Source organism: Harpia harpyja, chromosome 13 (assembly GCF_026419915.1).
Source record: "Harpia harpyja isolate bHarHar1 chromosome 13, bHarHar1 primary haplotype, whole genome shotgun sequence".
NCBI classification, from domain to species: Eukaryota; Metazoa; Chordata; class Aves; order Accipitriformes; family Accipitridae; genus Harpia; species Harpia harpyja.
Genome location: NC_068952.1, coordinates 25764785 through 25777844, shown reverse-complemented (window position 1 = coordinate 25777844; position 13060 = coordinate 25764785). Strand labels below are relative to the sequence as shown.

At 35.2% G+C, this 13060-nt stretch overlaps 1 protein-coding gene across 1 annotated transcript in view; it reads left to right on the top strand.

Annotated features, from left to right (window-relative positions):
* TTC27 (tetratricopeptide repeat domain 27) overlaps nucleotides 1–13060 on the top strand; it is a 150206-nt gene that overhangs the window by 69634 nt on the left and 67512 nt on the right. Inside the window, exon 10 of the mRNA XM_052805978.1 lies at nucleotides 11814–11927. Coding sequence (XP_052661938.1) covers nucleotides 11814–11927 — 114 coding nt within the window. The remainder of the gene's footprint in view (nucleotides 1–11813; nucleotides 11928–13060) is intronic.

Sequence of the window (13060 nt, the reverse complement as noted above, 5' to 3'; positions counted from 1 at the left end):
TGTGTGTTTCTGAGTTGCAGGGTTACAGAGAAAGACAGGAGATTTTCCAGGAAAAAAACATAGAAACATCCGACGTAAGAGAAAGCTCAGGAAATTCTTGCTGTGTATTCAGAAGGCGTTAAGACTGTAGCAGGAAGAAGAAACAGATAGGGACTGAGCTTTGGACATGAACATTGTTCTAACAAGTGCGTAACCATTTCCCTTAAAAATGTACTTGGGGAGAGGAAAAGAGAGTTGTTTTGGTTAGTATTCTTTCTGCATGTGAGGAAGTGTTCATGGAAGCACAAGGAGAGAAAAAGAAAGATGCAGCATTTTACGGAACAACATATTTATATCAGTTAGTAAAAGCAGCAGATGTGGACCTTTCTTATTTTTCTTTTCGCTCCCTGACCTTCAAAAATAAAATAAAATAAAATTCACTGCAGATGAGAACTGGCCTAGGCATGACTTCAGGTTTCAAATGAGACGGTTATGGAGAATGGAAAGGGAAGTTGGATGTTGTCCTAACTAATGATACTTGAACCGAGACCAGAGGCAGCCTCATTTTACCTGAATGTTACCTATGTAGGCTTTGCTGGAGAAAACAAGATGAACAAACAGGCTGTGAAGTCTGAGGATATTTTCTTTTGGGAAGTCATCGTTTTTCCCCATCAGGACTTCTAGTCATATTGTCAGCTGAGTATGCTGAGTCTGAGTATTGACTGAACAAAGGAAAAGGACACTGGTGAACATGGAGTAATGTTACTCTATTGCTGAGAAGCAGCTGTGTTGGTTTTTTTTCAACAAAGAATGCTTTCTTTTAAGGGTATGTAGAAAAGCTAGCTGAAGAAAGATACTGAAGTATCTTGGTATTTCTAATGAGGATAGTAACAGTATCTTTGAGCAGATAACAGATTATAGTCTTTGCAATGTTTTGGCAGAGTTGAACTATTGAAAGTAGCAGATGCATTTATTTTGTAAAAAATTCACTCATCGTTCTGTTTTCAATACTCTTCCAATATCTTCAGTGAAAAGAGACAATGTATAGTCCTTTTAATGGAAATTATTCTTGACTTTCTTAGGCTGGCTTTTATAGTGCTATCTACAGCAATATGATTAATTGTCTTACTTTAGAGGAAATTAAGAAGAGTTGTACACAGTGGGGTGTTCTGTTCTTTTTAAAGAGACAGATCACTTTAGTAATGGGAGTACTGATTTATATTCCCTTACACCTATTGCTAGCATACCAGCTAGTACAATACTGAAACTGATTAGATCTGTGGAAACACTTACATGTTTCTCAACTTGGTCCTTGTCTTGAGTTAAAAACTGTAGCAGGATGCAAGGTACACCTTAGGTTTTTTTCCATTTGAAATCTGTGGTCTATAAAATCTGGTTTAGAGCATATCTTTTCCACCACCCAGATGAAACAGTCATTACAGAGGTATCTGCAGCCCCATGACAAACTCAAGGGAACCAAATGAGATTTGAGACTGGAAGATACAATAAAATTATTGACAAACTGTCTAGAGGATTCATTGGCAATAAGCACCTCAGTTGGGCATCTAACCGATGTGCATAAGCTAGGAACCTAGTTTTCTTCACAAAGTCAGTGGAGAGTAAGAGGCTATCTCAGGGACCCTCTAAGGTTGTTGCTTGTTCAAAATAGTCTTTTTAGGGAACCTTCCTGTCATCGCTACCTGTGTAAAAAGACTCAGGGGGACTAACTTCCAAGCTTCACTGCCTGATTTTTTTTATTCCTTGAAGTCCTAGGCACTACAGAAATGGCACAAAAGCCAGCACAATTTCCAAACTGACCTAGCAAAAATAATTTCCCAGAAGCTGTTCTTTGTAAGGTAGGTATCAGGAGTAAGAGTTACTGCTTAAAACCAGTGCCATGGAGGGGAAATATATTTAGAGTGATAAGCAGGATGGAATAGGAGGATTCCTTTGGGTGGATGTTATCAAGAGCTACCCATTTGCTACAGAACACTATTTCAGTGGGATAAAAAAAAAGCTGTGAAAAATACAGTTAAAGCGAAATGACATTAGCCTTCTTGTATACACTAGTGGAATATTTTGTAAGTCTTGTGAGAAGAAAATTTATTCCAGTCTTCCCTTCTAACTTTTGAATTTATTAAACCAGCTACTGAGTAACTCTTATTTTGTATTTGATGTACCTTCAGATGTGATAAATTCCAGAAAGAGTCAGTCACTTGCAAATTGAGATTAAATGAGATACTTAAGAACTTTAAATTGCATTTAGGTAAGTGCAATGTAATTGCTGCTATATTGAGTCTAACATTCATTTCTAAATCAGTCTAGTATAGTCTAAACAATTAACTGTTTAACTAAGAGGTTTTTAACGTCTTTGCATACATTTTGCTTTATAAAGCATGGACAGAGAAAAAGGAGACTTGTAACAGCTCTTCATAGCTGCAGATGGGGAAAAAAGGAAGTGTCCAGTGTGTACAAGTATTTAATTTTAAAACTCTCAGAATTAATATTTTATTTCAAATGCATTCAATTGTCCAAGACCATGAAATTATATATGTGAAAGAATCTCATTCAAACACATTGAAGTATATAAAAATGCAAAAAAACCTGGATAGTGTCATCTTGTTTTAGCAGTCAAATTTAACAAGAGGTACTCTGTATTTACAATGATGTAATATTACAAATTGAGTGCCAAGGCTACCAGACAAGACTAGACAAAGCGAATTTTAAAAATACCATTCTAATTAAACTAGTCCCTTGATGCGGATCACTGATCGTGTTTTGGCCTTGCTCTTGACTTTTTAACACTGAGAGATATTTCTAATGACTGCGACTAAGAGCTTTAAGCCCAGCTCTGCTCATGATCAGCTAACACCTGTTGCGGTGAAAAGCTATTTTAGTTGTACAGTCCCAGGATTAGTTTTATAGACCAAAAAAACCCTTGTCATACAGTTGAGTGAATAGCTTTAGACTTCAGAAAAAATATGCTGAATGTGTGGTCTAAACCTACTGAAATATATATAGAATATTAAAGCAGTACTGGAAAATGGCACTGTGCACATGCTGATGTCTCAGCCAGTGCAGGAAAGTAAATCTTCTCCTCTGTCACTTTACTTTCAGGATTTCTGCCTGTCTCTCTGGTTTGCCTGACTGATAGTCAGACACAATTCGTTTAAAAAGAACATAGCATTTAATGCATGATAATTTGAAGAGACCATAAAAAAAATGACAAGTGATCATATGATTGGCTCTGTAACATGCTATCTTGATGTAACAACTCATTAAAATCAATGAAAGACCTAATAAAGGAAAATAGAGAACTTCTGCTGTTGCATGTTATACAGGCTCAAGCAGTGCATAATTTTTTGTTTTCTTGTTACAGTGCAAAGGTCTTGGCTTAATACTCTAAAGGTGCCATGTAGAATTTATATTAGATACTGTTAGGCAAGAAAATATTTAAGACCTAACCAAGTAATAACACATTTTTCCCATGCAGCACTGAAAAAGAAACACGTAACACAGGACTTGGAATAATGCCTAAAATATAATTCATTTTAAGTGTATAATACAAGTTGTGGTGTTTGCAAAGAAAATGTAAATTACCATTGTCTTGATAATTTTGCCATAAGACTGATCAATTAGTAGTATGTAACTCCAAAGACTTTGCATATTGTTAGGTTTTTACAAATAAATTATAGTTGTCAAAGCTATAGGGAAGACGATGTGGTCAGTTGCTAGCTAAAATTACTGTCTGTTTAATAGGAAAAAAACAGAAATTTTGTAAATAATTGCTTTTGTGTTGACGTATATACACTTCGAATTTGCAGGATAGGTTGGTAATATTTTGATTTTCCAGTCCAAATCACCCTTAGGGTGACTTGAAGTGTAGGATAGATTTCACTGTTCAGTGAAAGTGTGAAATTAAACAGATGTGTCAAGCCATATACAGCACAGGTTTTGATAATTGTTAAAACATATTAACAGGACCTTTGGTGTTTGTCTGATGTCTGAGCAATTCTTTTGACGTTGAGGAGAGATGTATGTGGAGTAGAATACACACTAATGCGAGTGTTCCCTCTGTTCAGATCTTTAAATAAAAAAAAGAAAGAAAGAAAGAGCAATCTACTAAGTGTATTGGCTAGTCTATGCTAGGAGCTAGATTTACTGGATAAATTACAGGCTATCTTTTCTTCTCTGCCTTTCTACCTGCTAACCACTAAATATGTCCACTGTCATAAGATTTATGGAAGCCTTGCATTCTCAAGGTATGAAAATACTATTTTCCTTGTTTGTGTCCCTTATCTTGTTCGTGTTGCTCTCTAAGGACTTAATTATGCCAAATAGGATTAGAATTTGTCAAGTTGTAACAAGAATCATCTGAAGTGAAATCCTAATGTAATTTGTTTCTTGTTGGGCCTTAGAAAATATGAAGGTGTTCATAGCTAATAAAATGTGACTGGAGAATATACAGCGTTAGATCTTCTAATTGTTTGTGCCTAAAGCAATCCTAATGTTTCTAGAGATTAACGTTTATTTATCTGAAGGTTTGCTGTCTTGAACAGATGCCCAAAATTTGTTTTTTCAGATTGACACATGCAATCAAATATCACATATTTCATGTTGATAATACTTAAGAAGGTGAGGAATTTATAGGTCTTCAAATTACCACCCTGATTAGTGGTGTAAATTCCAAAATTATTATTTAGGAATGTTGTCTGCAGTGCCAATGGTTATAGATGACAGAAGCTGCGATGAGAAGATGGTTAGAAATAATTTGCTTCAGCATCCTGTTTGTTTGTTCCCAAGTTAACCACTGTTGTTTGTTCAGAACTATCATGTAGTCATGATGGTTTATATAAATCGAGGATTGTACTGCAGAATCCATTAGTACAACTTCTCATGTACAAGCCGTGAAGTCAGTAGGCTTGAATTTAGCATATTGTGTTGTGTTGCCACCTTTTCCAATTCACTGTTCAAGAGGAATGTTTGTTTTTAATGTCAGGTTATGTTTGAATTTTGAACCTAAAGTCAAGTCATCATGCATTAATGTGATACTCTCAGAGAAATAAAAAGTATTCTATATCATATGTATAAGTATATGGGAATAGGAGTTGCTTCCATCTGAACTTCAGATTATTCTGAAGAACATCAATAAACTGATGGTTTATGAAGAGACCACAGGAGCTCCCCTGTTAGTATGAAAAAAACATAACCTCTCCAAAATGATAGTGATTTTTCTTTGTCTGGGTTGAATTAGATGGGGATTTACAGATACACATTTTAGTGTAAGGGTTCAATTTTAATGCAATTATATAATAATACATATAGAGATTTACATAGAGTAATTATATATCATTATATATAACAATATGAATGATATGTAATGATAGAGTGGTTTTGTGTATAATATCATGATGGAAAATAAAAAGAGGAAGAATCTTGAGGTAGCATTGAACTGAGAACAATGGTGGATCAAAGACAAAAAACTTCTATTCCAATCATTATTCAACGTTCTGTAATTCTAAGTGCATTTTTTATTTATTGGCAATTTCATCTCCAAGAATACAGAGCATGTGTACTGTGATAATTATGAAATACAAACTTCTAATTTAAATATAGATAAAAGGAGATAGCAGTTCCTTTAGGTGGTTGCTAAGCCACTTTTTTGCATTAAAATATTTATATTCACCAGAACAGCATTCTGTACTTAAAAACAATCCTTTGACATATATGTTTAAATCAGCTTAAGCATCAAATACTTCTTCTTGTCTAAATATGTAGCTTACCTTCTGCCTGTTTAGAAAACAGTAATGTATTTTAGTTGTGTATTTATTATATTTTGAGGTTTTGTGTATGTGCATAGTTATTGTGGTTTCCTCTTAATTTCTGGTCACTGAAGGGTTAGTAAACTGTTGAGTGTTGTGATAAGAATAAAAACACTACCAGGAGGAATTCAGGGTCTGTGAAACCTCAGCGTTACATGTTTGCTGGTGATTATATATAATCAGATCTTCTTTTGATTCTTACTTATTTTTAAATCTTTGTGATGGGCAGGTACAGCAGAACTGGTATGTATGCTGGATTTGAACAGAGAAGCTACTTACTCTGTTTCAGCAAACAAGAAATTTTTACCTGTTCATACATCAAGAAAAAAAACCAAAAAGTGATCATATCGACTGGCTTGTTTTGTTGCCAAGTCATGGTTCTACTGCTTAATTGTAACTAGAAATCTGGTATTTTTTCTTATCCTCTTGATATTTATGCTTTGCAGTACAACATAAAAAAATGCAGTGGCATTGGAAGCCACTTAGTCACAAATGTATATTGTTTTACCTTATAGAGTTCTAACAGAATTACTGTTTAAAGTTACAAATCCTGTTTCAACCAGAAGCTGCCAGTACTACTGGAAATCATCTGCATTCAAGCTCAATTAATAGAAGAGTTGATATTCTAAAGAAATTTCTCAAAACTTGTATTCTTTTTGTTTCGCTCTGGATCTTGGCTTGCCTTAATCTTTCTTAGGCAATTAGAAATAGTTTTGTAAAGTTCATCTAACTACTTCCCAGGGGAAAGTTTCCTGCACATACTTTTTTCAGAATTGCAAGGATTATCTTTTATAAAATACTATTCTGTTGAAAACATGTAGGTTAAATTTAAAGAAACTTTTCCACGATAATGTGGCATCTTTCAGATTTTGCCACAAATCAATTATTTTTTATTCTATTTCATTTTACCTTTTTTTTGTTACCAGTTCAGTGCTAGGAGAAACTTCCAAAAAAAATTTTCAAATTTAACAAGTGTCATTTGAACATGACTTTTTTTTAATAAAAACTTGCTTTAGTTACACAGAAATTTAAGCATCAGATTATTTGGATGAGACTGTGGAAAACAAAATCAAATTCTCCCTAATCTCATACTAATTTTCTTCCCTTGTTTCTTAGGATTGAATTCCACAGAACTTTTTATATCAGAGAGTCCTTTGCTCTATGCTTAAAAACAAATTAAGCACTTGTAAGATAGCTTTCAGTGATAGAGTCCTTCACCGGAGATTAAAAGATATGTCTGCAAAGCAACTGCAAGAAGCAAGAATTTTGCCTGTTCATGCCTCGGTCATATGCCTCCAACTAGGTTTTTTTAATTTACTCACCTGACTACTGTGCACAATGTAGGATGTTGAAAAGAAGCCACAGTATTTTCTCATCTTAGAGAGCAGCGTAGAATGAGTTATAAGGTTGTCATTTTGCCTTTGGTTATATTGAAGAAATAAGGTTTTCATGTTAATTATCTGAATGAATTCATGAAAATCATCATATAATGATATACTTCATTATATGAAGCAAGACTAACATAAATAGGCATGAATTAATCTACATAAGTAATCTGGAAATCTTAATTATGTGTGGCTTTTTGGAAAAGCAGTATGTTAAATGAAATTGTTACTGAAAATAAACTAGTAGGGGATTTTTTTTTTTTTTTCTAAATCCCTCCCAGTGTTTTCTGTTTGTTTGTTTGTAACTTGAAGTATGTTAGCAAATACCTGAGTGAATCTAAACTAAAGGTCGTTTCTTTGGAGGGGATGACAGAGGAATAGAGCAATCCTCAAGGTGCCTCATGCCTGTGCCTTCAAGTGAGTCATTTCACTGCATCCTGGCAATTTGGCCAATAAGCAGAATATTTTTGGTTCAGCAATGGACTGATGTGCAAACTCTTGGGAATTCCACAACTGGTTGCAATTAAAAGTGCTCAGAGTTTGAAATTCCACTTTCAAATGATAGCTCCATCATAGCAATCATAGTAGTTAGCTAGGCTACTGGTAGTTTATCAGTGAGCAAGGTGCAAGAATAAAAGAATGGGCTTAGTTGAAGCATAGATTTATAATAAGGAAAAATCAGAAAATATTCAAATTATTTAGAACTGCAGTTAACAAGGATCATCTTTACCTGTTCCAGCTTGTCTAGCATGTCTAATAAGCCCATGTAAGCTCTTCCTGACTTTGATGTCAAAAAGAAACTCCTACTTTTCTAAATAGCAGATGGAGTAATGCAGAAGAGTTGCTCTGAACAAGCTATATCTTTTATAAGTCATGGCTGACTGATACAGTCTTATTCATCTGCGCTTCAGAAGACTTTGGTTTGGTTTGGGTTGTCGGTTGCACATCTTATAATATTGTGTAATGCTCCTCTGTGTGTCCTAACTTTCCCAACCCTGGGAAAGTTAACTTTTCTGTTTTATCTTGAATATATTACATTCTTGATTTTTAAACTGCAGGTTGCTTTCTCTGTGTGTAGTTTCCTTAAAACCAAACATTGTAACTTCTTAAATAATATACAGATACATGTGTATGTATGTGTACATATGAAATATCAATGGCACAAGCTTCCCTGAAGATTCTTGCTAGCTTGTTCTGAATTTTGTACAGACATTGCAAATTCTGCAACCGTTCTTTCTCTGTTTCTCTAACAGAAAGTTATTACAGTGATCAGGGAGTGCATCACACCTAGGTTAAATTCTGAATAATGATGAGGCTGAATCATTCATTAATGGTACCTGAGAGTTAGCCTGAGTTTGGCAGAACTCATGTGGCTGGGTTTGATCTGGGTGTCACCAGTAATGTGCACCTATCTCACAATTCAGGTATTACTTGCAATTTTGTTCTTACATAGTAATGGAGATATTATAAAGGTTTTGTACAATAACGGACTACTTCGTTATTAAGACTTTGAGGATCATGTTGTTTCATTCCAACATCATATAAGGATGATGTGTTGAATGAAATATTCTGGTTTGTGTAATATTTTGGTAATCTCCTTTTTACACTTTGGTATGATGGGAGAAGATGATATACAGGGTTCTTGTTTGTAGGAAAAAATGTGGGGAATAATTGGAGAAATGAGTTTTCCCATGTGAAAACATTCCATTCAGTACATAAAATGTTGTATAACCTTATTTTCTTTCCTTTCTTCTCACCCCATCTAATTTTTCTGTTTTTCTTTATCGTATTATTCATTTCCTAAAGTAAGAACAAAGATGACTTGTGAAGATTCTCAGTAGTGGTTTTGGTTTAGAATTATTTTATTAATTTTCTTAGCTGCCTTTGGTACAGTACAATAAGCTTTCAGATACGTTGACAAAACTTGCATAATCTTGATTTAGTTTTTCTTTTTTCCAGATGTTTTATTTTAACCTATAGTCTCATTAATAGAGTCTAGATTTAGCTTCAGGTGAAAATATAAAGCTTTGGGACTTACAAGAAAATATTTATTAACTGGAATATGTAGAGATTTTGGGTAGAAGATTAAAGCTTGCTTAATATTTATGGATACATGTTCTGAAATTATTCTTTACAGCCATTGAGTATATAAACATTTGCGCCCTTTATACATGTATTATTTTGTATCTGTGGTGCTTCACACATTTGAGTTCTGGCACAGGACTGAGCTCAGTACAAGTGTAAAATTACAAGTGTTTCTTAACTGAAAAATAGGCCTGCTTCTCATTGTCCTATGCAGTTGCAGTGCTCTTTTGTATCAATAAAACTGTTAGAGAATTTAAATTTTTCTTCTGTAATTGTAGAGCAGGTATACCTTGCATTTTGTTTTATGAATACCTTTAAAAAGCAGGATTGGTTTTCAAGATAAGACTCTCATTGCTCCTGCAGAGGAGTGAAATGTAATTATCGCTGCCTCAGTTCCGCCCTGTATCTCTTCGCTTCTCCTCCCTCCCCATATTACTTCATACACACCTCATACAGCATGATTGCTTAAATCACTGCCTAGACAGTGGTGTAGGAGGTATACATAGAGGCAGAGGAGATGCTTTCCTGAGTTGCTGGTTCTTTTGCAGAGCTGGATGGTGTGGACACAGAGGCCTTGTGCTATGCCCTGCTTGTGCCAGTTGTGAAGGTGGACCAGAGTGAGGGGGCAAGTACTGGGCTGCTGGACAAGGGCTGTAATTGAACCTGAAAATATCTTTAGGAGCGTTATTAGTCAAGCCCTTTAGTTTTCATTATTCTTTTGAGAGATGTTGTGTTAATTTGAAAAAAAAGTACTGTTATCTACCATGATGTAGCACAGAAAAAAATTCCCTTTAAGTAAAAAATAAAATAGTGTAACAGAATACCCATAGTGGAGAAAATGAGGGAAAGGGTAACCTTTCTCACAAAAGAAGTTTTTAAGCTAAAACAAACATTGTTCAAGTGTTTGCCTTAACAATCCCGTAAGGTTTTTTTTTTTAACAGCCACCTGGAATGGCCACCAAAGAATAAATTCAGAAACCAGTGTCCTCTGTTAGGAATGCCTTGCTTGTGTCCTGTAGTGGAGGGTTTGTCTTAAGACCAAACAAAAATAGGTAGTAGACTGAACTTCCCATGATGAGACAGGAGAGAGATGAGCTCTCGGAACTAGGATTTGGACCAGTTAACAGATTTACTGATGGTAATTAATTTGTAAAAGGGCACTTGAAAGTATATGGAACATAGAACATTGCGATTGCGTTCCCCTAATACTTCCAGGTCCTCAGCATGTAGAGGAGGGTATAGAAGCCTTTGGGTACTTCTTAATGTAATACTGAGTAGAGGTCATGAAAGAATCAGTGCAGAGATTGTTGGTCACAAGAGGGAGGATCAGCTGTTGTTGAAGTGTTTGGTGGCTGTACATGCGTTCATATTGCTTTCATTTATGCTTTCGTTTGCTGTCGTTTCTCTTCCCATTGTAATTTTGCTTGGAGAGAATTTGTTTTAGCTTGTTTCTTTCTGCTTCCTTTCCTGTGAAAACACTAAGGAAAAGAAAAACAGATAGATTGGAATATGACAGAAATTTGTCAGGCGTTTCACACAAACCACCAGGAAGGTATACTTTTTAATGCTTTGGGACATCTTTGAGAGGAAATAATAAAACCACTGAGGCTTTTTCTCCAGTCTACAAATATCTATAGACAAATTTATTTTCTCAGAGAAGCTGTATCATATTTGTAGTGTCAATAAAATTAGCAAGGAAGTTTTCCTGCTGCCTCCCTTTTCAAAGTGAATATCTAACAGAAAAATAGTATACTGTGTCTGAAACCATACTGGAAAGAATCCAGGTGGTCTGTATGTTATTATGGGATATCAAAGTTGTATTGGTTACATATCTCCTATTGGGCTTTCCTAAAAATTAGTGGTTGAAAACTGGCACCAAGTTCCTGGCATCAGGGCAGAGCGTTCCAAGTGATAACCTACTATGTCTTTAGGAAAGCTTTTTACCTAGATCATTCCATATTCCCTATGCATCTACTATGCATCAAAAATTATTCCTGTTATTCTCAAGTCATGGCATATTCTAAATTAATTAATATTCTTCATTTTCTTAGCAATTTCAGCCCATTTAATGTGCAGGTGCTGTTAATGCAGGCAGCGGAGTACCTTGCACATGAGGAGAGGCCAAGAGAGAACTGATTTTGTTCAGCCTTAAGAAGTAGGATCCCTGCTGCTGTCTACAACTATCCAGTATGCAGGTGTGGAGAAGGCTGAGCCGGACTACTCAGTATCAAATTCTTTATTTTCCTTTCATTCTGAGAAGCCATTTTAATTGGTGCAGTTTGGTGTATGCACCATATGGGTACAAGTACACACAGTGCTGCAGTAGCTGAGAATGAGAAAGTAGTTTTGTTGGCTGCCTTTTGTATTGAAAATAGATTAAGGTAATTGGTACAGCCTTCAATTCATCAAGTAAGTACTACATCTACATAATTGACTTCCAGAATAGGAAAGAGCATTCATGCTTGAGAACACGGTTAAAAACTTTACTGTCTTCAGTGTGTTTTAAAATGAAATAATGAAAAAATGTTCTTTTTCTCGGCAGTGCTTGCTCTCTCAGCCGAAGTTCTGGGCCATTCAGACATCAGCCTTACTCCTTCGGACCAAGCTTGAGAAAGGAAATACTCGCAGAATGGAACGGGCAATGAAGCAGACTCAGGTAAGACTTCTGAGCTGCCTTGTTATAAATAGGGGTTCTTTATATATCAGATGGAAGCAGGCAGGAGTTAGGAGCTTCTGCAGTTTCTTTCTGTGAACTGTACAGTGAGATAATTTTCTAATTATGTCTCTAAATTAGATGCCTGTCTTGGGATAAACTCTTATATGTACAAGTAATAAATGGTCACTTTCTTTCAAAAACATGGCAAGTTTTGGAAGATTGAAATTAAAATCTGTTTTCTTACCTCTAGTTTCTGACTTCTGATCTGAGGAGGTTTTTATGTAGAAGTTCACGAATGTGAAGCTGCTACTGCTGTCATATTTTTTAATAGTTTTTACTCAACTAAATCTGTAGAAAACACTGAAACTTGTAAATACTTATTGGTATTGTGAGAACAAGAAAACACATTTGCAAATAAAGCAGCACTTTCAATTTACCGTTTTGATATGATACTTAGTGATTAGTATTTTTATGGCAAGTTTGAGGCAGTGATTAAATAATCTTGCTCCAAACAAAGAGAAGATCAGTTTTCAAATACAAAAAAGAAATTTTAAAATTCTGAAATGTGTCAGCTAATAAGATTTATTTAAAAAATAAATTTTTCAAAGGAAAGGTCTGTAGGCTCTATAAAGATTTTTTTTTTTCCCCTTCATATTACAGAGTTTTGTTAGCCATTTGTCATCTTTATGCTCTTAAGTCTTGTCACACATGACCAGCAGCCATTTCTATATGTCCATCAGGCAACGGTCCTGCTGACTAAAACAGCCAGGAATGTATAAAACTTATGATTATGGTGCTGTGTAATTAAATCCTGAAAAGCTAATGTTTCATTTAGAATCATTATTGATGCATGGATCTTTGAAGTGCAGCTTGGATGTGCTGCTGCATTTTTCTTTTGCTGAGTAGGACATGGAGTTGCTGTAGTGGAATTTCCTGGGGTCAGTAGGAGAGTGTCAAGGAAGCGAGGATTCCAAGTCTGGGAGATGTAGCATCTGATGGCATCTGGGAGGGGATCTCAGGATCCTTGATGCCTTAAGCAATAAAACAGTTGGAGTGTGTCCAACATTTTTGTCTAGCTTGATTAAACCTGAGTACTGGAAACTGTTATACTATACAGTTTGACAGTCTCATGA